The sequence below is a fragment of the Cricetulus griseus genome, chromosome 3 (genome assembly GCF_003668045.3).
Source record: "Cricetulus griseus strain 17A/GY chromosome 3, alternate assembly CriGri-PICRH-1.0, whole genome shotgun sequence".
Taxonomy (NCBI): Eukaryota; Metazoa; Chordata; class Mammalia; order Rodentia; family Cricetidae; genus Cricetulus; species Cricetulus griseus.
This window is the reverse complement of record NC_048596.1, coordinates 70,142,081-70,169,465: the sequence shown is the minus strand read 5'-3', so window position 1 is coordinate 70,169,465 and position 27,385 is coordinate 70,142,081. Positions and strand designations below refer to the sequence as shown.

At 46.2% G+C, this 27,385-nt stretch overlaps 1 protein-coding gene across 1 annotated transcript in view; it reads left to right on the top strand.

Moving 5' to 3' along the window:
* Positions 1-27,385, top strand: part of LOC100754572 (transforming acidic coiled-coil-containing protein 2) — a 139,800-nt gene that overhangs the window by 31,267 nt on the left and 81,148 nt on the right. Inside the window, exon 4 of the mRNA XM_035441612.1 lies at positions 10,694-10,819. Coding sequence (XP_035297503.1) covers positions 10,694-10,819 — 126 coding nt within the window. The remainder of the gene's footprint in view (positions 1-10,693; positions 10,820-27,385) is intronic.

Here is a 27,385-nt window from a genome sequence, read left to right as displayed (position 1 = left end):
CCCACAGCTTTATGCACGCTAGGCAAACACTCTCCCAGCCCAGCTGCATGCTCGGTGCCCTTTCATGATTTTCAGATAATGCACTTCATCCTTATGTTACAGCTTCAGAAACAGGGTCATAATATTTTAATGAGCTTGCCTAAGATTACGAATGGCTAGTAAATAGCGCAGCTGGGTTCAGAGCTTTACTCTGAACTTCACTTGAGGTCTTTGCCAACTCTACCCAATTCCCAGGGACGACTCCATTTGAATTCTGTGCTGCATCCCAGGAGAAGCAATGTACCTGTGTATTTGGTGCTTTGGGACAGCAGCCCCAGGGGTTGGAGCATCTGCAGGCTCTGAATGATCCTTGGCTCTGTGCTGCTTTGATTAGGCGGACAACTGTGTCATTACTCACCTGACCTAGAAGGCTTTATATCTTAGTCTTTTGAGAAACGTGGTGACTGCTGTCTGCTTGTCCTGAGAGTAACTCCTCCCCTGAGCTCATCATGAAGCCCAGACCTGAGTTCATTAGCTAGGAAGGTGTGGGAACAAAAATAGCTGGGTTTTGAGGAGATGGTTAAGTTGTATATTCAAAAGCTTCCTGCCACCTGCTGCCCTGCCTTCCTTTTCAGGGTATCCCTGGGTGGCCAACGGTTGAGGTCAGCAGGTCACACTCCCATTCTCAGTCCTCACCCCTGGGGTTGATCCAAAATGTGGACCTGTTTCCCTCTGTCATTTTTTTCAGCTCAACCAGGGGGCTGTCCCTCTAGAACTTTGGGTTTCTGATCAGCTGTATTTGGATTAAGTGGGATCCTCAAGACCAAACTGCGCAAATCTTCATACTGTGGGGGGCTGCCTGGGGCCCTGGAAAGGCCTCCCTGGCTCACTGCTCAGACTTCCTGGAGGTAGCTTCCAGTTGGCTCTTCTACACTTCATGTCATTAAGTGCTGCCTGAGACCACCATAACCTGCATGACCTGGGGTCTAAGATCTCAGATCTGGAGTTGGAATAGCTGGGAGGGAGTGTTCAGTCAGGTGTGGGCTAGGGTGGAGGGATGCCTTAGTTCATTTTCTGTTAATGACACAGTAATGTACTGCAGTTAATGACACATAAAAAAAAAAAAAAAGGTTTATTTTGATTGGTGGCTCTATTTGTGGCCAAAGAGATACAGCTCATTGCCACAGTGACAAACCAGTACAGGGCATCACATGACAAGAGACTGGGAGCATGTGAGAGACCTAGCCAGACTGGCTTTTATAACAGGTCCACTCTCAAGATAATCCATTAATCCATTAGGTGCATAAATGGATTAATCCACGCTCGAGGGCAGAGCCTTAATTACCTCTTACAGGTGCCACCTGGTGCCACCTTTTAATATGCCTGGGTGGGGATTGCACTTCAGCTGAGGTTGGCAGAGGTGAACCATATTTGAGCCACCATGAGAATCTGCTCTTGCTCTTGCACAGTGCCTAGCACATCCTGCGTGCCTGTGAACATTAGTCCCATCACTTGCTGCCATCTGTCCCCTGTCCATTCTTGATCCCCACTCTACTGGTGCTCACACAGCCTGGGAAGAGGAGGAGGAGGAGGAGGAGGAGGAGTGTGTATACCCAAGGAGGCACACCTGGCAGGGAAGGCGGGAGTGAGGGAGGACCTGCTGTGTTTATGCTGAAGGCACCATTCTTTTTGGAACACATCCCACTGGCCTGGCACCCTGCTGGAGAGATGCTCTCAGGACTGGTGTTAGAAGTCTGTCCACTGCCGTTGCCTGGGTGATGAATGGGGAGACTGAACTTCGGGCAGACCTGCTCGTTTTTTTGCGGATGGATGGTTTAGACTAAGGTAGTCGCACCCTACAGTCTTTGCAATAACTTGCCTCTCAAGAGGGGTTGGGTCCAGGCATTTTATTTCTTCATCCAGCAAAGGCCCAGTACTGAAGCCCAGGGCTTTTCAGGAGTAGACAAAATAAAATTGAGACTTAGAAAAAAATCAAGTCCTTACAAGATAGGAAAAGCAAAGATCATAGTTAAAATGAGCAAAAATTCAGCTTGAAATTTGTGGGCCAGATCCTGCAGTATATCAGTCTCCATGGCTCTGGCTCCTTATGGCTATACACTGTCATTGGTTGGTTTATTTATTCATGCATTCATTCATTCCCATAAACTTGCTTTTGAGTTCTGAGCTGAGGTTCGTCAGTGAAGGAAAATATCTTTGCTCTTGTCCCTTCGGGTCCCAAGTTCCCTCCTGGACCTGCTGTTGCTTCCTGTCCCCTGAGAGGTCTCGTGACTTCTTGTACTCCTCCTGAGTCCTCCCTGCCTGTGCTGCAGTCAGGGCTCTTTCCAGGGGAAGATTCCAAGGAGACAGCCTGGGCTCCTGAAGGATGTCAGGGTCAGCTGTGGGAGGTCCTGGTGGGAGACAAGAGTGCTCCCTTGCCAAGCCACTTCATTCCTGAGACCTGGTCTCCTCTACTGCAAAGCAATATGACTGGCCTCTTGTCAGGAGGCCTGAGGAATCACAGACAGCATCTAGCAAAGCCCTGAGATGCTGTATAAATTTTCTCTAAAAAAGAATATTTCCTTTTGTTTTTAACCGAAGGCCAAGTCTTTGCCTTGGTGGACTTGCTTATCTGCTTGTCTCTGTTCTCCTCCTCAGAGTCATTCCCACAAGCCACTTTCCTTAGAGTCCTGTGGGAGGCACCTTCCTGGCCCCTCCCTCTGGCCAGGTCTCCTGGCTGGCTGTGAGATTTTCTGCCTCCTTTGCCCTTGACCTCAGCTTGATAGTATTCTTCATGCTTGCCAAGGGAGGATGATGCTCTTCACACAGGCCTAGCAAGTAGCTGTTCTTCTGAACGAAGCTCTTATGTTTATGTCAATCTGTTACCAAGTTCACATATATTACGGTGTTAGTAACAAGAAAAAGAGTATTCCTAGACCTTGGTCAAGTACCTCAACCACCACAGTCTTGAATTCCCTACCTGATCCTAGACAAGTTGATCTTGCTGGTCTGGGAATCTTAGCTCCGTTTGTACACTGGCCCACAGGAATGCCAGGCCATACTTGTCCCACTTTCACCTGCCAGATCCAGACAAAGAAAGCTCAGCTGGACTTGCCCAGAACCATAGGTTAGTTAGAATACCTGCAGAAGCAGAGCAAGGGGTCTGTCTGCTTTGTTCCCCAGAGGACGGACATTTGTTCAGGATGCTTAGGAGAGCTCTGGGAAGGCCACTCTCTGGGTGTGCTCAAGTGTCATGACACCTTCCTTCTGCCTACTGTGTCATACTAGCCCATAATTGGCCTACGGCTCATGCAGGAGATTCACAATCAGAGAAGTTTCCATTCTGCTAAGCTTTGTCAGGCCTTCCAATACCCAGACAACAGAGGTGAGCAGCACCGGGCTGGCAGGCTGTGCCTGTGAGAACTCATCCAGTGTTCTCTTCAGTTTCTGGGGAGCCTAGCCCTGAGTTTAGTGTTCTGCATTAGCCAACACTGTGGTGCACACCCAGTCCCAGCTTCTTGAGAAGCCTTGGCACGAGAATTGGACTAGTGGGGGCAACATGGTGAGACCCCGTTGCAAAAATAAAGATTCTCAGCTTACATTAGGAGAAAGAAGGAACAAACCAGGGAAGTGTGGAGTTCAGCTGGTAGAATGCTTGCCCGCTATACACAAAATCTGATCCCCAGCTTTGTAAACCTGGCTCTGTAGCACCTGCCTATAATCCTAGCACACTGAAGGTGGAGGCAGGAGGATCAGGAGTTCAGAAAGTCATTCTCACCCATATGGGACATCCTGGGCTACATGAGATCCTCAAAATAGAATGAAAACAAAACAAAACAACAACAACAAAACCCACAAAAGCAGCAATGCCAACAAGAAGATGAAAAACTCCAGGGAACCCTGGTCCATGCTATTATTCAGAATGATGTAAACTTATTTAAGTTGAACCGGACTTCCTTTGAAGATAAGCAAATAATCTTTAGCCCGGTTAAAGATAAGTCACTAATGACACAGGAAGTCTTAAGTTTTTAATATGTGAGGCTTGTAGTTAGGAGCTTGCTAAGTCATTAGATACTCAAATCACAAATGGTTTCTGATTGCTTCCTCTGTCACTCCCCCAACCCTAGATGGCTATCTCGAAGCCCCTCCTCTGCAGTGGCTTGTGTCCTGTCCAGCCTTACCTGGCTCCTGAATAGTCCCAGAGCTCTTGCTGGAGCTCCCTCACTGGGGATTTCTGTTCTCTTTGGTTACTCTCTATAGCAACATGACTGTCAGTTTTTAGATGTTCTGCCACTTGCCTGCGAATAGCTCTGTGACACTCCTGTCACCTCAAGAGGTTCATGTCCTGCTCTCCAGACATTCTGAGGCCTCTCAGAGCTGGCTCTAGCCCCAACCATCCAGTGCAGGCCCCATGATCACCTTAAACATTCTGCCCTCCTCACAGCCTATGCCACCCTCCAGAGCCAGAATGAGCTCTGGGTGCTGGTGCAGGGCTGCTGCCGGCAGGCCTTGTTTATATGTTTTTGCACACATTGCCATTTCAGAAAAGCTGTTAGAATAGCACAAAGAATGCCCCACACTCTATTCACCCAAATTCTCCAGTTGCTGATATTTTCCCATGTAGGCTCTGTCAGTCAGCCTCTCTCTCTTTCTATGTATGTATGTATGTATGTATGTATGTATGTATGTATGTGTGTATGTATGTATGTCTTACTATTACTCCATGATTCATTCAAAAAAAGTTGCATGAAGTTGCCCTCTCCAAACAAAAACGCTAAACCCTTCAGAGCTCCAGCACACATTTCCCCAGGCAGCAGCATCCTCTGGCATGATGCCAAAGCAGCCACCCAATGGGGAGTACTTACCAGTCCTCAGAATCCTTTCAGCATCACTACCTCTGTCCACACCCCCATCAGATCCAGGAAGCAGTCCTACACTGGGCCCTGTGTCATACCCACCCACTCTCTCTCAGTCTAGGATACTAGCTTACCTTTTCCCAGTTTCCCATGACCTGGAAGAGCACAGCTGTTCCATGATGAATAAAGTCCTTTGGTCTGTGTCCATCTATGAGCAGACTAACTGTCCATTTGCCGTAGGAATTCCACAGAAGTGATGCTGGGCATTCCCAGGGGTGGCAGGTGGCCCTGGTCAATACCTGGCAAAGTTGGAGCCTACCAATCTTCTCTACCATAAAGCTATCACTTTCCATTTTGTGATCAGATGTATCAGGTAGAAGATACTTAGAGACTGTACTACCATTTGCTTCTTTATGCCACTACCTACCTGCCTTAGTAGCCTTACATGGTCTCTCCCTGGCCTGTACTCACTTCCTCCATGATGGGTCTTTAGTGGTGGCATCTTTTTTTTCCACCATTCCTCATACACCTAAGACACTAGAAGTCTATCCTTTCTCCTCATTCATTCATCTGTCCTTGTCATCATTCAGTCAATATGGATGCATGGATTATTACTCTAATTCAATGGATTGTGATCTAATACTTTCTGTATTTTCTTTTATTAATTTTTTGACATATATTTTATTCTGTGTGTATGGGTCTTTTGCCTGTATGTGTGTCTGTGCACCATGTATGGGTAGTGGCTTCAGAGGTCTTTGGATCCTATGAGACTATAGTTACAGTTCATTGGGAGCTGACATGTGGGAGCTGGGAATTGAACCCCACTTCTTAGAAGAGCAACCAATGTTCTTAACCACTAAGCCACCTGTCTAGTCCCTTATCTTCCTTTTTGAGATCCTCTATCCGCACACAGGCACACACATGTGTGCACATGCATTCATGTCTCTCTTCTGCCTCTATTCCAGATTAATTGATAATCTCTGATCACCACTTAACCTTGTTTTTCTTTTTCTTCAGCCCCATCACATTTTTTTTTTTCAAGACGGGGTTTCTCTGTGTAGCTTTGGAGCCTATCCTGGCACTCACTCTGGAAACCAGGCTGGCCTTGAACTCACAGAGATCCGCCTGCCTCTGCCTCCCAAGTCCTGCGATTAAAGGTGTGCACCACCAACGCCTGGCCAGCCCCATCACATTTTATACTTGCAGATCCTCTTCTCATGAGAGCCTGGCTTGTCCTACCTTGAATCTTGCTGATACTGTTTCTTGGCTGTCTTCCCTGTGCTGGCAACTTCCTTGGGACCCTGGTCTTCCCTGTGCCATTGCTATCCTTGCCCTCTCTCCTCCACACCACTCTTGTCTACCAGAGGAAGGGAAGGAAAGCCAGTGGTTTTAGAACCAAATAGTGTGTGTGTGTGTGTGTGTGTGTGTGTGTGTGTGTGTGTGTGTGTGTCTTTTGTTTTGCCATGTGGTATGGAGAATGGAACCACACAGAGCTGCACTCTAGCCTGAGAAACTGTTTTGAAGTTGCAAGGCTCTTTGCACACCTTGGCCCAGTGGTGCCCTTTACCTGTTTCCCCTAGTCTTACAATAGTCTTAGAATCTCACCAGATCACTTTGGCCTGAAAGAATCCTGTGTTTCTATGACCATTTGTTCCTCCAGTACCCCTTGTTAGGGTCTGACTGTGTCCTCCCAAATTCATATGTTAAGGCCATGTTTTAGTTAGGGTTACCATTACTTTGATGAAACACTATGTCCAAAAGCAACTTGGGAGGAAGAGGTTACAATGGAAGAGGTTATCTGGAGTCACATTCCTTTGAGGGAAGCCATGATAGGAACTCAAACTGGGAAGGAACCTGGAGGCAAGAGCTGATGCAGAGGCCACAGAGGGGTTCTGCTTATTGGCTTGCTACACATGGTTTGTTTGGCCTGTGTTTTTATGTAGACCCAGGACCATCAGCCCAGGGGTGGCCCCATCTACAGTGGTCTAGGCCCTCCCACATCAACCACTGATTAAAAAAATGTCCTACAGGCTTGCCTAGTGCCCAATCTTATGAAGATTTTTTCCCCCTGATTGAGACTCCTTCTCCATGACTCTAGCTTGTGCCAAGTTGACATAAAACTAGCTAGCACAGACTTTAAGGCTCAGGTGATGGTATTAAGAGGTGGGGACTTTGGAAGATGGTTAGGCATGAGGGTGATCTTTCATGAGTGGGATTAGTGTTAGATGAAAGGAACCAGAGAAAGTTCCCTGTGTCCTTCCACCGGATGAGGACGTAGTGAAACAGCACAAACTATGAGCCTGGAGGAGGGCTCCCTCCAGGCTCCCATCAGACCCCAGGCTTTGATTATGAAATCTCAGCCTCCAGAATGTTGAGAGATGCAAAGCAGTGCTTTATAAGCCATCAATCTCATGGTATCTGTTACATGGCCTAACACACTAAAACACCTCACCTGAAAAACTGCACTTTGGATTTTGAATTTATCTTACTCTGGATTAGCCTGTCAACCTAGTGTGTGGTTGCATGTAATTCACTCTGGTACCCACAGGATTGTTGATGGGGGCATGGATGAACTAAGTATGTGGAAGCCAAGGTGTTAGTTGGCCCTTTTACACTAGTATGTGGGCACCTTCCTCTTGGAGGCAGAGCTCTTACTACCTTAGTCAGCCGTTGTGACGCACAGTCTTGTGGAGAAGCACTTGTTGGTACAAACTTCCTACACCATACATTCCAGTGAGCACTCAACCTTCACTGCCTAGGTTTGCAGGGCTGGCCCAGCAGCTGATGGTAGCAGCTGGTGGCTGAAATCTCTGACCAAAATTTGCCCCCTGAAAAATATTTCAGTCATTCTAGATTCATTGTTAGCCACGAGTAGAATTTAGAGTCTTTATAACTTCAGACAGTAGGTCTATGAAGAAACTTTTGTTTTAAATTAAAAAATGTATTTTTAAATAGTTTTGAAACAGGGTCTCTTTATGTAGCTCTGACTCTCCTGGAACTCACTATGTAGTCCAGGCTGGCCTTGAACTCACAGAGATCTACTGAAGAAATGTTTTTAGATTTCTATTTTATGTGTGTGAGTGTTTTACCTGAATGCATGTATGTGTACCACATTCATGCCTGGTGCCCACAGAGGTCAGAAGAGGACCTTGAATTCCCTAGAACTGGAGTTACAGATGGTTACAAGCCACCAGGTGGACTCTGGGGACTGAAACCTGGTCCTCTGCAAGAGCAGCTAGTGTGCTTAGCCACTGAGCCATGTCTTCAGCCCCTGAAGAAATGTTTATATATTTATAAAGAAGCTCTAACTGTCCAAAAATCAGTTTACCCCTATCCAAAGCTATCTGAAGCTTGACCAGATCACCAGGAAGTAAGTCAGGAAGGTCTCCAAGCTGATGGTACAGTGTGAATTTGATATGTACACACATACATTTAAACACAGTTATTTAGCAATTGCCTGTAGTTCAGCTTACTCTACATGCACATACATGTGTATTTCAAGTTCTAATTTTATTTTTTGTACAAGAGGTTGCTAGACTGTTACTGGAAGCTTATTAATGCTTTCTGGGCACACTGTTCTAACGTCTTCAGTCCATAGCATATCAAAGGGGGGAGCCGTGTAAACAGCAAAAAGAGAGAGTTGAGTTAGTAAGCAGAGTAAGGGATGTGACTGATCAAGGAGCCCTGCATGATGGTGCAGCCCAGGCCTTCACTCTTACATATGGAAAAGCTAAAGTCCCAAGAAGTCACCTGGCAGACATCCCAAGGTGGGGCTGCTCTGGAATCCAGCCCTCTTGACATCATTGACAGCTTTTGAGTGTAATAGCATACTTGCTCACTAACGTCATAACATCAGGATATTAGTCAAAATGTCATCCAGAAACTATTTCTGTTTAGAAAACTTAGGGAAGTGTCAGTATTCTTTGAAAACTGCCATTCCATCCTCTGGGTGGGTGGATGTCTGTTTTGGGAAACTTTTCTCTTGGTCCTTCATTTTCTCTGGTGATGCCTAATGAATGAGAGTGGGTGTGTAGTTCTGCCTTAGAACAAGGTGGGCAAATCTTCACCGGGGACAGCATGAGCTCAGAAGTGGTGTAGCTCTGATGGTACCTATGTCACAAACATGCACTAATACAGGGAGCAAGGTTGTTCCCTGACACTTAAATCTCTCTCTCTCTCTCATATATATATATATATATATATATATATATATATATATATATATATAATATATTTATGTCGATTATACTAGTGGGTATTCATTCAGTATAGAACCAGAAAACAGGGCCCATGAGATGGCTTGGCTGTAAAAGGAACCTGCTGCCAAGCCCAAGAACCTGAGTTCAATCCCCAAGACCCATATTGGAAGTTGTGTTCTGATTGCCACATGCACATGTACACACACATGCACACGTGAGTACATACACAGTAAATTAGAATATAATTACATTTTCTTTTAAAGGACTATAAAATAGATATCAAATATATGAAGAAGAAAAACACTCAATTTGGGAAAAAGAATCATGCTGTTTAACACCTTGGCATAGATTCTACCTTGCCTGCCTGGCTCATTCAGACTGTTACAAGCTTCACGAAGCTCGATTATGTGGCCTGTAGTTTATTTTTCCTGTTTTCAGTTAATAATGAGAATATTTCCACCTAGATACCTAACGCTCTACCAATATTCTTAAACCGTTGCAAATGAATCTGTTCTGTGGCTGTGCCTTAATCTGATCACCCATTCCCCAGGGTCAGTCACCTCCAGTTGCTTTTGCTACTGTGACCACAGTCTCCTTACTCCCAGCCTTTATCATCTCTTAAAACAGTATCTTGGAAAGACCATGGTGGGTTGAAGGAAACTGAGTCTTTTATGATGTTCTCTGTGTGCTGCCAAAAGTCCTGGGCTGTTTTTCTCTTATGACTTTGTGATATTTAGAAAGTTGATCATGTCCCTAATTTAGGCATCTCCAAGTTGTAATCCACCAAATACCTCTAGCGTCCTGGCCATCCCTCTTCCGGCTAGCTGCCCCTCCCCCCTTTCCTTGTACGATCCCTGATCCTTGTGTATATCCACAGGGCTCCAGCATCTGCCCCGGAGGAATTGGAATGGTGGGTAGGACCCATAGAGAATAGTAATGCATGGGTATACATGTCACCCTGCCCCCGGTATTTAGAATGTAGTTTTATAAAATTTCCTGGCCCCACCCACTCTCACTCATGCACATGACAGGGGCCCTGACTGTTCAGAAGCTTCAGGTTAATCTTCTGGCTTACAACCAAGTCCTAGTTTCTCCACCTGGTCTTGTGACTTGCCTCCTGTCCCTTTTCCCTCTCCACAGTCACCCCCCACTTTGTCTACGCTCTAATTACAGTGACCTTTTGCTGTTCTGCAGAATGTCAAGCTCCTTCCTAATCATGGCTTTCAAATACAGGAATGGCTTCCTTCACTGGTGGCCACTTACCTTTCCCTTACTCCTCCACCTTTGGGGCCCAGCCAGGTGTGGTGATGGAGAGGATGGCTGCTGAGGTCAGGCTTGGGTTACTCAATCTGTCTGTGCCTTTGTTTCTAAGAGGTGATAAAAACAGCACCCTGAAGGGGCTGCTTGACTACTGTGTGTGCAATCTACAAATGCTAACCTCCTCCTACACGTTTCTGTGCTTGCTTCTGCTTAGCCAGGGATAGAGCACTCTTCCTGGACCAGCCTATCTTTGGATCATCTGTAAGAAGCACAGATACCTCCTTACTGATATAGAAAGGGAGTGTGAGCCCTGCCCAGGTCCAGATGTTAAAACACATCTGCATCTCCTAGGAACTTTCTGAGTTTCTTTTCTTTTTCTTCCCATTATTTTTTTCTCCATAGCGCCCCCAGAACTGATGATGTCATCCAGCTGGCTGCTCCTGCAGACCTGGGACACCCACCCTTAGCTGATTCTTCCGGTCATGGTGACAATGCCAGCTCAGACTCTACACATCTGACAGTCCAGAGGTACAATAGAAACATGGCTGGGGCTGCCTGAGCCCAGGCCCCATGGGTTCTCCTTCCTTCTCTTCCCTTGTCCCCTGCATACTCCTCTCACAGTGTCTGTATACCTGTCCTAAACACAGTTGGCGTGTGTCAGGGCTTAGCTTCATGTAGCTTTAATTGTACTCTGAAAGAACACTGGAAGCCCTCCAGAGTGTATGTGCTGTTTCAGGATGTGGTTTAGGGAACTGGCTACCTGCTGGCTGCCTGGGACACCAGCTAGGCCGGCTGCTTGTTTTCTTCTGTCTTTGGTAAGGATCAGAGAACAGAGGAGTCAGCAGAGCGTGGGAGGAGGAACCAGGCTCACAGCTCAAGTGGCATGGAAGGCACAGTGCAGGACCATACAGCAGCTGGTTACTTAGTGCCCATGGTCAGGAAGCAGAGAGAGGTGAGCTCCAGTGCTCTACCACTGCCTCTAATGGCATAGGACCAACCATAGTTAGGGTAGCCTTCCCTCTTCAGTTAACCCATCAAGAAAGTCCCTCCCAGTCCTGCCCAGAGACTTGTGTCCTCGGTGGTTCTAGATCCTGTCCAAGTTGACAATGTTAACTGACAAAGTCTCTGACTGTACACATCTTAACTTATATCCATAGTCTCCATCTGTACACATTCTAATGTATACTTATGTCTATAAAGCCACTGCGTTTTACCAGATCCTCTATAGCATTGGGGAAACCTAGGTGAGCAGGACAGAGAAGGGACTTTGCATCCTGGAAGCTGGTGCCTCAGGCCTCTTCCTCTAAGGAGACTTCCTTTAAATCCAGTTGCCACCCCCCCCCCCGTATTTTGATAGATTGACTGATCAAAGTCTTCCCAGAGGCTTTCTCGAGAACCTCCAATGGTTTAGTGTTGGCTGACTCGTATTTGTGAACTTCATAGAACTTTGCTGTGAATGACAAGCAGCAAATGGACTAGCCCCGCCCACCTGTTGGAGTGGCCAAGAAGTATGTCAAAAGTGACCCTCTTCCCCTTCCTGCTTAGAGTAGGACGGAGGTAAAGGAGGATATGTGGTAGGGGACATGGTTTGCCTTCTGAAGAAACAAGGCTTGCTATTTGTTCAACTTGTGTGACCATGTTTGTGGAGTGTGAAAAAACTTTTATTGTCCCTAGATAGAGTGCCAAAAACACAACCAAAGTCCAAGTTTGTGAATCACCGAGTTTTACTGGGTTTGCTTTCAGGAGTCTGGGTGAGGGGTTACAGGAGCAGAAATGACTCAAAGACAGCTGTGTCACTAAAGCCTACCCCAGTGTGGGTGACAGCTCATGAAAGCTGGAAACCTAGAGCCCACTGCACAGCCTACAGGCAGCTCAACAGGCAGGGTGGAGACAGTTGCTTTGAGCGTCTTTCAACTGTCTTTACTGCTATAGATACTTAGGATGAGGAACCTAGTGATTCTGGTCAGTTTCAGGGGCTTCTGAACTGAAACTTTTGAGTTGTCTACTTCCTGACTTTTAAGGAGCTTCCCTGTAGGATGGGATGTTTCATCTTCCTTTAGTGTGGCAGATCTCAACCTGTGGGTTGTGACCCCTTTGGGGGTTGAATGACCCTTTCTTGGGGTCACATATCAGGTATCCTGCCTATCAAATATTTACATGACGATTCTTTTTAAAAAGTTGGGGGTTTTTTTGTTGTTTTTTTGTTTGTTTGTTTGTTTTACTTATTATGTATACAGTGCTATGTCTGCCTGTAGTCCAGAAGAGGGCACCAGATCTCATTACAGATGGTGGTGACCCACCATGTGGTTGTTGGGAATTGAACTCAGGACCTCTGGAAGAGCAGCCAAAGCTCTTAACTGCTGAACCGTCTCTCTAACCCTACAATATGATTCATAATTGTAGCAAAATGACAGTAATGAAGTAGCAATGAAATAGTTTTATGGTTGGGGGTCACCACAACATGAGGAACTGTATAAAGGGTTGCAGTGTTAGGAAGGCTGAGAACCACTGATCTAGAACATCCTAGTCACAATTGTTTTATATCTGAGGAGTTTGCTACACAACAGAATTTAAAATAAAAAACTTTTTTTTTTGTTGCTTTTTGTTTTTTCGAGACAGGGTTTCTCTGTGTAGCTTTGGAGGTTGTCCTGGAACTCACTCTGTAGACCAGGCTGGCCTCGAACTCACAGAGATCTGCCTGCCTCTGCCTCCCGAGTGCTGGGATTAAAGGCGTGTGCCACCAATGCCCGGCTAAAATAAAAAACTTTTTAAAAAGCGTTTTTTTTTTTTAGACCAGATCTCACTATGTCGCCCTGGCTATCCCTGAACTATTGATTTAGACCAGGCTGAAACCCAGAGATCTAATGCCTCTGCCTTCTGAGTGCTTAAAAAAAAAAAAACAAAAAAAAAAAACCTCACAACTTTTTTTATATATATTTTTAATTAAAAAAAAATTTGTGTGTGTGTGTGTGTAAGTGTGACATGTGTGTAGGTACCCTCAGAGACCAGAAGAGAGTTTTGGATCCCCTAGAGTTGGGGTTACAGGAAGTTGTCAGCCACTTGATATGGATGCTGGGAACTAAACTCAAGTCCTTTGCAAGCACTCTTAACCTCTCAGTTACCTCTCCAAGTCAAACATTTTAAATGTGTTTAAAAGGTATTTAAAGGGTCAGCAAGATGGCTCAGTGGATAAAGGTGCTTGCTGCCAAGCCTTTTAACTCCTAGGATCCAATGGGTCTCTTACCAGTTGTCCTTAGACCTCCACACTCACGCCATGCCATGTGTGTGCATGCACGCACATGTACAAATGCAATAAAAATTTAGGAAAAAGTAAGAAAGGCATTTAAAGAAAATGAAGCCAGGCTCTGTGGCTCATGTCTGAGATCCCAGCAGCAGGGAGGCAGAACAAGAGGCCTTACCTACATTGCAAGGGACGCCTGCCTGCTGTATGAGGCTGTCTCAAAGATTTAACCACAAGTAACAAAAACAGGGTAGGAGCTAGTTTAAACCTCTTGAGAGGAAGAGAAGAGAAGGCCGACCAGGGTCACTTGTTGCTGTTCTGGTGTGGAATCCCTGAGTTTCTTGTGTTTGTCTCTGGAAGGAGCTGTTGCTCTTTCTGAGCTATTCCTCAGATGAAAGGAAAGCAACTTCTTCAAGTCCTCTGGGCAGATACCAGCTTGCTCCCCGTGGCTTCAGTTCTGTTTTGCTTTTGACATCTCTGGGCGACCCAGAAACCTGGACCCAAGTCCTCTAGAACATTTTACAAATGACTAGATTGCCCACAGCCATTTGCACTCTTATATGCTCCATATTTTTCTCCAAAAAAAAAAAAAAAAAAAAAAGCCAGAATGGTTTTTCAAGTGATGACGTTTGACTGTGTCACTTAGCAGGCAGTGGAACAGTGCATTAAAGTCATGTCAGAATTGCTGGACTGTGTGCTTCTCAGTCCAGAATCCAAGTGGGCTGTCTCTCCTTGGATCCCGAGGAGCCCCATCAATACCATTGGAAAACTACTCACCTGCCTGCTTCCTGCCTGACTTTAGGTTGCATCAGAACAACTGGTAACAGTCAGATAGCTGCCCCACCCAAGTCTGTACTTCGAAATCTGGATGGCTCCAGTCCTCAGGGATCTTCCTCTTGATGTGGTGGGGCCCACATGTGGTACACACTCGGTTGAAACAGTCTTGTCCTGGTCACAGCAACTCAGGACTGGAGACTCCTGGGCCAGCAGTTGATGGGTGAAGCTGCCTATGGCTTCTGTCACAAAACAACCGGGTACTGGGGAGGCATGGTGGCCTTGGTAGAGTGTTTGCAGATGTCTCAATGGATCTTAGGCTTTGAGATTGCAGAAACCAAGGATTTTTGCTTCTCTTTTTCCTTTTGTTCCCAAATTGTGTTAGGGGTTTTGTTCTTATCTTTTTGCACAATACAAGTAGAGGAATTGTTTTTTTAATTTAGAAAAGGCATTACCAATCTGAAGAACAGAATTTCACTAAAAACTCCTTTGACTTCCAGGCCCACGCACTCTATATTGCACTAGGTGAGGTCCCCTTGGGTGTCTGTTTATGATCTTTGTGTTCTCAGCTGGTGACCATTAGATCACAAGATACCATGATATTGACAATTGTCAAATACGGACAGTTTTGAATGGTTTATACTAACATGGTTTTGAGGTTTGTGAGCCACTTAGTCTGGGTAGGTACTTTGGCCTTTGTGCACAAACGTCTTTGACAACTGAGACCAGCCTCCTTTTGTTCTCTGTATTGCATCTGTGTCTTCTGCATCAGGCGGTCAGGGTGCACAAGGGAACTTCACACATGAATGGGTGTGACCAAAGTGAGACTTGGAGACCTCTTCCAGCATGGTTCAAAGTCTCCCCTATAGTTTGGGGCTTGTGCTGTTGATCACTTTTCCCCTAGTTAATATTTTTTTTTTCTGCTGAAGTCCTGCTTGGGTCAAGCTGGAAATACTACCCTTCCCCCTGGGCATAGACTTAGCTCTGTGATGGGGTAGTGTCTAAAATGAAGGGGAGGAATTGATCCGCTGTACCTACCACTCTCTGAAATCTGCAGCTCAGCATGTTGGGATGTTTACACGCTTGTCTAGGGGACTGGTGTCCATGTGCTGGTAGATTTCATTGGTGACTGGAAATATCTGGATGCATGGCCTTTCTTAGCACCTTTTGAGTCAGGCTTTGGATTTTTCCAGAAGTTGCCGCTCAGAATCACACTCTCCACTCCTAATGATTCCCATTCTGTCACACCCCAGGCAGACTATCCAGTGTTTACCACAGTGGCAATTTCAGAGCAGTTTCCTTTCTTGTCACTCAGTCCTCACTTTCAGTCTGAGCTGTGTATTTGGCCTTAAGGAAGGTCTGCCTGATTATTTGAGTGATCATGCACACTTGGGGATTTGAGGATAAAAAAAAAAAATCAAGAGGCCTGTAAGGAAGGGCTGTGTGCTAAATGTGTTCCAGATGGTGAAGTGAAATGGGAGATAAGATGCCCATCTGGCCCAAATAGGACACGATGTGTTCAGCTTGAACCTTGGGAAATGTTATCACCCTCTTGTGACAGCCCAAGTCACTCTGGTCTATGTCCTTGGACAGGGGCTTAATTTGGCAGCCAGCCTCACCTGATTTTTGAAATGAAATTTGCTATCAGTTCAGTGGGAACTCTGCCTAGAAGGCCTCCAAAGCTCTGAGCTGGGAATCAAAGGCTAGCCGTTGAGGACAGCCTCTCTCTGTAGCTGGGCTATCTAGCTATGGGGGACTGCATGCCAGTCGATAAGCTGAATTCTCTGTTGTGGGTGGTAGACACTGCTGCTGAATCGCTAAAGGGACCAATTGCTGCATGGGACCTTGGTAAAGTACAGTTCAGTGACAGCAAACTGACCCGTAGGCTATGGATCCTAGACAGTCAAAAACCTTGTCCAGTTGGGCTTAACACCTTGATTGGTAAAATCCTATCTGCCTACTAAATCATGGTGGTTTAGGTCTTCTCTAGATGTCAGTTCATTTAAAAAAAAAGTTTAAATTAAAAGTAAAAAACATTTCTCTTTATCTTGCAAAATTATGAACACCCCGAATAAATTTGAATTTGGCTTCTTTGTTACTCCTCTATGGTTTGGAAAACACTAATGAATCTCTTACATGGAAAGAAAGGATCATGGATACTTAAAACCAGAAGGGACTTTACGTACCTCCCCCCACCAGTGGGACAGTGGGACTACTCCTGATATGACATGACATGGTGGAAAGTCCATTCTGAAGTGTTCTGCCCTTCTTGTGCTGGATTTGGCAGGCAGCCCAGGGGACCCAACACAGCAGGCTGGGAGTGGTCCTGGGCAGCGACTCTCAGCTGTGAAGTCCTGCCTTCCTGAGAATAATGCCTTTAAGATGGTCACTGCTGGTCATGTGGGACTAACAGAGACAGGGGCCAGCCAAGGCTGTTGACCAGGAACTCCTACGTCTTTCCTGTCCCTGCTATAGCAGCCAGAGTTCTCTGCAGGAAGCAGGGAGGGGAGCAGGGAATGCACAGAAGTTTCTTTCCAGATCTAGGCCCAGGAAGGCTCTCTAGGTGTGTGACTCAAGAGCTGTCACTTGCAATGCCACACTCAGAAGGCCCTGTGCCTGGCTGCTTCTCAAATTCCTGATGCTTGTTAGAACATGGTGGGCTGTTCATGCTGCCTTTAGTTGCATTCATTTTGCCTGCAGACTCCATGGCCTGGTCTGCCTTGGCACTTAGGTTCTGCCATTCCCAGAACACAGAACGCTTGTCCTACTTCCAGTGTCCTAAGAGGTTGGGGAGCCAGCTGAGAGAGAGGAGGACTTGCTGCTTGTGGAATGTTTTTGAGTGTGCCCCACCTGTGGTGGCAGGAGAATGTGTTTTCAGGAAACTGCCAGGTGTTCAGAAGGCCTGGCAGCCACTGTCTCCCCTTCAGGTGAGGGCTTCGTTGCTTGGTGACTATGTGAAGGGACAAGGGCCTTCTAGATGGAGGGCCTGTACAATCAAAGACACTGCTTGGGGCACTCAAGGACCTTACCTGCTATGTGGAGCAGGGATCTGTGGAGATAGGCTTGTGGGTGGTTTAGAGTAACATGGGTGAGGAATTGGAAAGGGTTTTAGGTAAGGTGAGATCCTGACCAGACTTGAGTTGGGCCATTCTGGTAGCTGTGAGAACATGACCCTAAGGGAACAAACCCAGTGGTACACACCCTTGGATTCCCCCAGGAGTTCTGCTCTGAGAAGAGGAAGGTCTGGGCCACAAAGGTGGCCTGACAGAGAGGACTGGTTCCGGAAGAAGGAGGTGACTCAGTGGCAAGAGGTGATGAGGGGTCCTGAGCCTCTGAGAACAGGAAAAATCCCATAGTCCTGACTTCCGGTGCCAGTGTTCAGCCAAAGGGGTGTGGGTGGGGTGCCAAGAGGACACAGAGAGAAGCTAGGGTCTCTGCTGGGGTCAGCAGGGCTCATAGTGCCCATATGTGGTAGTGAGTCATTCCATTGGTTTCCCTGTTGGGGCCTGAATATCTCAGTCACTGAATGGGCCAAGAACTAGCTACAGTGGGAGGGAGGCCCCATTCTTAATTGAGATGTTGAGTCATTTGTTTGGTGCCTTTAGCTAATGGGAACTGGCCAGGCCAGGAAGGGTGTGGCTGTGGAGGAGGGGGCCAGTGGAGGGATGAGAGGAGGGAGTTGCCTGTGGCCCTTTGGGAACATGGCTGGCTTAAAGACAAGTGGGCTGTATAGGCTACTGAGCAGAGGGAAGCAGCTTGGTTCTGGGTGACCCTGGAAAATGCTTCATGGCATTCATGGGAGTAACAGTAGTAGCTATTATCTAAGGGCATCCTTGTTAGATTCTCAGCCATGAGCTGTCCTGGGACCACAGACCTGAGGCCATCTTCCCTACCCTTCTGGTAACTTCCCCCACAATCCAACAGAGAGTACCCTTAAAATAACAGAATTGCAAGCAATACCCCCTTCTCAGTGTGCCTTTAATTAAATTAAATCCTCCTAGGATGTGTGAAATAGAGGGAGCTCAGCCAGTGGAGTCTCTTGAGAAATTTAGACTAGCAGTTAGCTTTTTTTCCCTTTGAGGCAGAGTCTCTCTATGTAGCTCTCTGGCTATCCTAGAACTCAATAAGTAGACCAGTCTGGCCTCAAACTCACAGAAATCTTCGTGTCTTTCCTGAGTGCTGGGATTAAAGTTGTGTGCCATGCCCAACAGCAGTTGGCTTTTTACTGATTGTAAGTATAAATTAAACAGCTCCTAGCAGTTTGTTTTGTTCATTTGCAGTTATTCTTTTGTATTTTGTTTTGAGACAAGGTCTTACTATGTAGTCTACGTTGGCTTAGACCTCATGATTCTTAGTCCTCGGCTTCCCAAATGCTGGGATTACAGGCATGTACCCCTGTGCCTGGTTTATCTCTCTTCTGGCCTACAGGGATCATAACTTTCTGGGCCCTTGTTTTTTAATTCCCACTGCTGTGGGGTCCCTGAGGAACTGGCAATGTGGCTTCCAGCTCAGGCTGAACTCATAATCCTCTGTCATAGCCAGTGTGCTCTCCAGTCACCTGTGTGGCAACGCCTCCTCTTAGCAGCTTGGCTGGGTATTGGATCACATGAAGCATACGGTAAGTTTGGGTGCTATTAATGTGGAAACACAGCCCTTGGGGCTGAAGAGATGTGTGGCTCAGCAGGTAACTCTCACTTGCTGTCCACTGATGTCCGCGTGTAAGCCCTGGCAAATGCACATGTATCCTCGAGTGTGCTTACACACACACACACACACACACACACACACACACACACACACACACACACACACACAGCTCTCACATCAAAGGGAATAAGAGACAGTTTATATAGGTTACCCCAAATTCCATGTTTCTTTTTTATTCATTTTTTCTTTTTTTTTCAGACTTTTTTTTTATTTGAATTAGAAACAAGATTGTTTTACATGTCAATCCCAGTTCCCTTCTCCCTCCTGTTCTCCCCTACCACCATCACCCCCAACTAAAACCCTACCTATCACATACCCTTTCTGCTTCCCCTGGATGGTGAGGCCTTCCATAGGGTGTCATCAGGGTCTATAGTATCCTTTGGGATAGGGCCTAGGCTCACCCCCCATGTGTCTTGGCTCAGGGAGTATTCCTCTATGTGGAATGGGCTCCCAAAGTCCACACCTACGCTAGGGATAAGTACTGTACTACTACAGGAGGTCCTGTAGATTTCCAAGGTTTCCTCAGTGAAATCCATGTTCCTGGGGTCTGGATGAGTCCCATGCTGGTATCCCAGCTATCAGTCTGGGGACCAAGAGCACCCCGATGTTCAGGTCAGCTGTTTCTGTGGGTTTCACCAGCCTGGTCTGGACCCCTTTGCTCTTCACTCTGCATCTGGATTCCAGTTCAGTTCAGTGATTAGTTGTGGGTGTCTGCTTCTACATCCACCAGCTGCTGGATGAGGGCTATTGGGTGACATATAAGTGAATCATCAATCTCATTATCAGGGGAGGGCATTTAAGGTAGCCTTTCCTCTGTTGCTTAGATTGTTAGCTGGTGTCATCTTTGTAGATCTCCAGACATTTCCTTAGTGTCTGATTTCTCTGTAAACCTAAAATGTCTCCCTCTATTATGGTATCTCCATTCTTGTTATCTTCTATTCTTCCCCTGACTCAACCTTTCTGCTCCCTCATGTCCTCTGCATCCCTCCTCTTCTTCCCTTCTCATTCTCCTAGCTTCCTCCCCCTCTTCCCATGCTCTCAATTTGCTCAGGGGCTCTTGACCCTTTCCCCTTCTCCAGGTGACCATGTATGTCTCTCTTAGGGTCCTCCTTGTTTACTAGCTTCTCCGGCAGTGTGGATTGTAGTCTGGTAATCCTTTACTCTATGTCTAAAATCCACATATGAGTGAGTACATATCGTGTTTATCTTTTTGTGATTTGGTTACCTCGCTCAGAATGGTTTCTCCGAGTTCCATCCATTTGCCTGCAAATTTCAAGATTCCATTGCTGAGTAGTACTCCATTGTGTAAATGTACCACATTTTCTCCATCCATTCTTCAGTTGAGAGTCATCTAGGCCGCTCCCATTTCTGGCTATTACAAGTAGTGCTGCTATGAACATCGTTGAACAGATGTCTTTGTTGTATGAATGTGCTTCTTTTGGGTATATGCCTAAGAGTGGAATTGCTGGATCTTGAGGTAGACTGATTCTCATTTTCTTGAGGAGTCACCATACTGATTTCCAAAGGGGCTGTACGAGTTGGCACTCCCACCAGCAGTGGAGAAGTGTTCCCCTTTCTCCACATCCTCTCCAGCATAAACTGTCATTGGTGTTTTTGATTTTGGCGATTGTGACAGTAGTAAGATGGTATCTCAGAGTTGTTTTGATTTGCATTTCCCTGATGGCTAAGGATGCTGAACACTTTCTTATGTGTCTTTCAGCCAATTTAGATTCCTCTAATGAGAATCGTCTATTTAGTTCTGTACCCCACTTTTTAATTGTTTGTTGTTTTGGAGACTAGCTTCTTGAGTTCTTTGTATATTTTGGGATCAGCCCTCTGTCAGATGTGGGGTTGGTGAATATCTTTTCCCAGTCTGTGGGCTGCTGTTTTCTCTTGCTGACTGTGTCCTTTGCCTTACAGAAGCTTCTCAGTTTTAGGAGGTCCCATTTATCAATTGTTGATCTCAGTGTCTGTGCTACTGGTGTAATGTTCAGGAAGTGGTCTCCTGTACCAATTAATTCAAGGGTATTTCCCACTTTATCTTCTAGTAGGTTCAGTGTGGCTGGGTTTATGTTGAGGTCTTTGATCCATTTTGACTTAAGCTTTGTGCATGGCGATAGGCTTGGGTCTATCTGTAGTCTTCTACATGTCTGCATCCAGTTATGCCAGCACCATTTGTTGAAGATGTTCTCTTTGTTCCATTGTATAAATTTGGATTGTTTGTCAAAAATCAGGTGTTCTAGGTGTGTGGGTTAATATCAGGGTTTTCAACTCTATTCCATTGGTCTACCTGTCTATTTTTGTGCCAATACCAAGCTGTTTTCAGGACTATAGCTCTGTAATAGAGCTTGAAGTCAGGGATGGTGATGCCTCCAGAAGTTCTTTTATTGTACAGGGTTGTTTTGGCTATCCTGGGTCTTTTGTTTCTCCATATAAAGTTGAAAATTGTTCTTTCAAGAATTTGTGAAGAATTGTGTTGGGATTTTGATGGGGATTGCATTGAATCTGTAGATTGCTTTTGGCAAGATTGCCATTTTTACTATGTTGATCCTACCTATCCAAGAGCATGGGAGATCTTTCCATTTTCTGGTATCTTCTTTAATTTCTTTCTTTAGAGACTCAAAATTCTTATGGTACAGGTCTTTCACTTTTTTAGTTAGTGTTACTCCAAGGTATTTTATGTTGTTTGTGGCAATTGTAAAGGGTGATGTTACTCTGATTTCTTTCTCTACCAATGTGTCATCGGTGTATAGTAGGGCTACAGATTTTTTTGAGTTAATCTTGTATCCTGCCACTTTGCTGAAGGTGTTTATCAGCTGTTGGAGTTCCCTGGTAGAGTTTTTCGGGTCACTTATGTAGACTATCATATCATCTGCAAATAGTGAGAGTTTGACTTCTTCCTTTCCTATTTGTATTCCCTTGATCTTTTGTTTGTTGCCTTATTGTTCTAGCTAGAACTTCAAGGACAATATTGAAGAGGTAAGGAGAGAGTGGACAGCCTTGTCTTGTCCCTGACTTTAGAGGATTTGCATTGAGTTTCTCTCCATTTAATTTGATGTTGGCTGTCAGCTTGCTGTATATTGCTTTTATTATCTTGAGGTATGTTCCTGTTATCCCTGATTTCTCCAAGACCTTTATCATGAAGGGGTGTTGGATTTTGTCAAAGGCTTTTTTTGGCATCTAGTGAGATGATCATGTGTTTTTTTTTTTTTTCCTCAGTCTGCTTATATGGTGGATTACATTGATGGATTTTCATATGTTGAAATTCTATATTTCAACATGGATATAGTCTCATGATGTTTCTATAGTAACAGAACAAAGAAAGTCATAAATCAAGACTTTTTCTAATATATTGTTAGGGAAATCTGTTATAGGCCTCAATGGAAGGAAGCTGGGGACCTGTTTGTACATTCCAACAAGATTTATTTTCCTCACAGTCTTAAGGATGCTAAGTCACACACAGAGGTGGGTAGCGCAAGTTAATTTGGTTCTGGACCTGAAATATTCTAACTCTCCATAATTACCGAAGTTCTAATCAGTCTTGTAGACTCTGTGTATTGGGCTTTTTTTCTGGGATCTTTAGTTAACACTGCTGATTTTACTCCTGGTGCTCATGGCCCATCTCCCTAGGGTAGAGAGACAGGACAAGTGCAGCCACAGTAAGGCATGGAGGTGCTTATATGAGCCTGTTAGGAAGTGGGCTAGTTACTGGAGGATGAGGTGTTGCTGGCCTTCCAAGGAAGGAGCAGTCAGCTCAGGAATTAGGCCTGTTATGGGAACAAAAGAGGGTGGGCAGAGCCATGAAAGGAGGGAGGGGCAAAGCTGGGGTTACTTCTGTGGAGCCTGCTAAATCTCCACAGGGCTTTAAGTAGGAGTAAGCCTGGGGGTTGGGCACCTAATGCAGCAGCTGCCGTCTTCTGGGACCAGGTCTCATCTGGAGACAGAGCCTGCGAGACTGGCATTGAGCAGGGCATACTGACTCAGAAACCTATGCTCCTATGGCTATTTGCCCTTAAAAGAAGAAGGGGTCCTGCACCATAGACTGCGAACCCTCAAACCTCAGCTGCCACTGCAGCCTGTGTCTCAGTCCATGCCTCTGAGTCATGAACTCCAGCGTGGCTCTGAGAGGCTCTCAGCTGACCAGCTCCCCACTGACATCAGTGTGGCTAGCTGCAGAGGTTGGAGGGTCCTTTGATTTGAACACTAGTTCCCAGGCTGTAGATGCCATGCCTTTTTCCAAAGGGAATATTTAGAATCTCTTAGGCTCCAAGCCTGTGCCTTTTGGTTTTGGGCTTGTGTTTCCTGCGAGGTCCCTGCACACTGGCCATTTTCCTGGATGTCCAGGAGGGGGCGACATCTACCACACGAAGACTACTTGCCTTCAGAATCCTGGGCCCTACACAGGGGTGTCACTTAGTCCCACACACAGGTTACTGAGTGACCCAACAGCTTTTCCACCTATATATTTCTCTCTCTTGAAATTTTGCAACTCAAGATGTCATTGCATGCACCTTATATTAGAATGCCTCTATCTAAAAATCCTCAAGCAAACCTCAGACAAGAAAACACCCAGGCTCCCCAACACTTGAGCTGTTAATGAATCCCCAGTTTCTCTGGAAGCAAATGAGGGAGGAACTTGGCACCAGAGATTGTGGTCCCCACCATGTATATGTGGGGGTTGGGAGAGCCCAGGAAACAGTGTACTACATCTTTAAATAGTTCACTCCACAAATGTGGGTGGGTTGGGTGGGGTGAGAAGGGACTGATGAATGTGCCATTAATGAGCCGAGTTCCATTTGGAATAATTCTCCCATTGTGTCCCCTGTGCCTCCCCATCTGCTGCCCATGCAAGTTTGCTCCTCCGGCCTCAGAACATGCAGTCTTGTCTTCCGCCACAGCTAGCCATGGAGTAAAAGCTCCCACGGCCTCCTGCCAGCACCTGGTCAAGAACATAAGCAGGTAATCTGCAGGAACCTCCCCTGCAGTAACTGCCTGAGGAGCAGGGCTGGTGGTCTCTTCCCCTGCCCTGTGGTGAGCTGTGTTTAGGATGGCGCCTACAAGGCACTGACTGACACCATGTCTGTAATTGCTTGGCTTGAAGCTTGACTTCCCGAAGCAGCTAGTTCTTCTGTAGCAGCAGACACAGTGTGTAAGGCAAGGACTCCCAAGAGCCTCTGAGTGAGGATATTCCCTCTGCAGGTTTCCACTTGCAGGAGACGGTGGGAGGAATGGAAAGGATATTGCAGGGCCGGAGACGGAAGATCTTGCCCTGCGTCTCGATTGTGGTGATGGTTATATGATTATGTCAAGTTTACCCTAGGGTGACTACTCTCTGATACAGACAGTCTGAGGGGCATAGAGCTTGCCTTCTGCTTCCTGGGTCCAGTAGATATCTGTGGGAGCTACCTACTTTTCCACATACCAGGCTCCTAAGCCTCTCACCAAGTCACTATGAGCAAGGTGACTATGCTTGCTGTGCCTCAGAGTGATTATTTTCTGGAATTTCCATTCCAGCACTTTTTATGTCCTCTTCATTTATGCATCTGAGTGCCAGCGGCATGAACTAGATGGACTCTGGCCAGGCACCATGCCAGAAACAGGACGCAGGTCTAGAAGACACACGCTGCCTGGCCCTTGTGGAACCTTGAGGCCTCTGGAGACGTAGAGTGCGCCATTAGATTAAGATGTCCTTGTGAGACATGAAGGCTTGGGAGATTTAATTCTGTGTGGGCTGTGGACACTGGGGAAGGAATAGATATTGCCTAGGGAGTATTGCATGTGTGACTCTGGGGGCGAAGAAGGCAGGAAAAGGGAGCCGAACTGAAGGTCTGTAGAAGCTGGAGCCTGCAGCCTCTGGGGGATTGGAGGGTGCATTGTGGCTCAGCAGGCAGAGCCAGGTGGATATCACCACAGGCCGTAACTGGAGTCTTTCCCTCTGTTTCCTTTGGTAATGAGAGTTTTATTGTATTTTATTTTTAGTACAGTTTTGATTTACAGAAAAATGGAGAAGATAAAAAGAGCCTTTCATTTTATCTAACCCTGCTCCATAGTTCCCTCTGCTGACATTCCAACAGTAGCATGTTAATGTGGCACAGTCGCTGACCCCATATTGAAACATTCTTATTAGCTGAGTGAGGGCTTTGTTATTCAGAGTTCTGTAGTTTTTCTTCAGTGCCCTTTCTTGGTCCCAGATATCACTCAAGACACTGTTTCCTTCAGTTTCCCTGGGTGCCCTAAGATGTGGCAATTTGCAGGCCTGTCTTATTTGGTGACTTTGAGAGTTTGAGTACTTCTGCCATTGGCTGGAACTTGGCTGATATCTTTCTTATGCTTAGACTGTAGCCATGAGTTTTGGAGGAAGAAGATGAAGGAGTTGAAGTATCATTTTATTTTATTTTATTTGAACTGAGGCTGGAGAGACAGCTGAGCAGTTAAGAGCGCTGGCTGCTTCTACAGAGTTCCCCAGTTCGGTTCCCACTGCCCACATACTGGCCTGTAACTGTCTGTAACTCCAGTTCCAAGACACCCACCACCCTCCTCTGGCCTTTGTTGGCATTGCATGCACAACATTTACATGCCAGCAAAACACTCACAAACACTAAATAAAAATAAACTTTTTGTTTTAATGATTTATTTATTATGTATACATTGTTCTGCCTGCATGTGTGCCTGCGTGCCAGAAGAGGGCACCAGATCTCATTATAGTAGATGGTTGTGAGCTACCATGTGGTTGCTGGGAATTGAACTCAGGACCTCTGGAAGAGCAGCCAGTGCTCTTAACCGCTGAGATAACTCTCCAGCCCCTTGTTTTTATTTTTATAAAATAAAACTGTGCCACAGTGTTTACTTGAAAGTCAGAGGACAGCTTTGTGACACTGGTTTTCTCTTTCTACCTTTACCTAGGATCCGGGATTAAAGTCAGTCACTGGGTTTATGTGGTAGGCACATTTGCCTGTTGAGCCAACTCTCTGGCCTAATGGTATTTTCATAAAATAGAGGGTCCCAGTGTCAGTATAGCTGGTGACTGTTGGTGTTGACTTGTACTTGGCTGAATGGCTTCCCTCACCTATCCTATAGCTTCTGGGAAGAAGTCATTGTGTGCTGCTCCCACAGCTGTGAAGGGAGCTATTCTCCCTTCTGTTGGGGGGGGGGGCTACATAAGTTATTTATAATCCTATTGTACGGGAGGCTAGTCTCTTCTCCCCCATTTCCTAATGTATTCAATCACTAATTTATGTCAGTGTGGACTCGTGGGTATTTATTTTATACTTCGGGCTCTAATCCAAGACTGCTATATTGTGTTACACACAGCTTTAGCCCTGGGCTTCCTTGCTTTCTTTTAAGTGTGTCCAGAAGCCCCTGAGCAGGACAGTGATGTGATCATATTTGCATTTTTAAAAGGCCCTGGTAGCTGCCTGTCAGGGCAGCAGACACTCGAGGATTGATGGCTGATGTGCCCTGAGGCTCCACACCCTGGCTCAGCTGCATAAGACATGGGTCAGCTGTGCTCCCATCTCCCTTGTAAGTGTGCCCTCCATCTCTCCTGTCTCCACGTTGCTAGTCACAAGGCCAGGGCCTGGATTCAGGGGTCCATGTCTTTCTGCATCTGATGGATTTCTTGATGGGTCAACTCTGGTTTTAACAATACACAAATTAGCAGTTCATTTCACTAAAATGGAAATCTTGATTCACCAGCTTGGCCAGAGGCTGAGGTTCCCTTGGCCATGGGGCGGGGGTTGTATCCCTGCTCCATTCCCATTTTCCATGTAGCTTCTTCTGCTAGAGCCAGCTGCCTCCTGTGTTTTCATGATGCACAGGCAGCCGCAGGCCCCACATCTGTGGCTTTGTTCTACATGTTAGGGGGAAAGCGGGTGGTGGGACCTGGTGTCCAGGAAAAGGTATACCTCATTAGCTCTGTGGATGCTCTGTTCTTGCAAGGCTGCTGGGCACCTCCTGCAGCCTCCTGCTTCTGGGGGCATGCTGTCACAACTCCACACTCCAGGCTGAAGGCTTTTCTGCAGGAGCTTCCCTTCTCCTTTGTGCCCACTGGTAATCATTTGGCTGCATGTTTGTGGAGAACAGATGCGCCTTGAAGAGAGAGGAAGGGAAAGCCATTTCGAGAGGACTTGACGTTCTGCTGAGGAAACCCTGCTAAAGCCACAAGCTTCTCCTGGGAAAGAGATGATGGGTCACACTTCTGGCCACACTCCTGTCTCCTCCAGCATGGCCCTCTTGAGGCCTTTCCCTGACCTTCCAGTGCTGTTGGGAGAGCCAGGAGAGCCTAAGGCTAGGTGGGGAGCCTGATCATCAGAATCTTCAGAAGTGCAAGCTGGAAGTCCTCACTTAGGCTAATGCAGCCTGAGCCAGCCTTG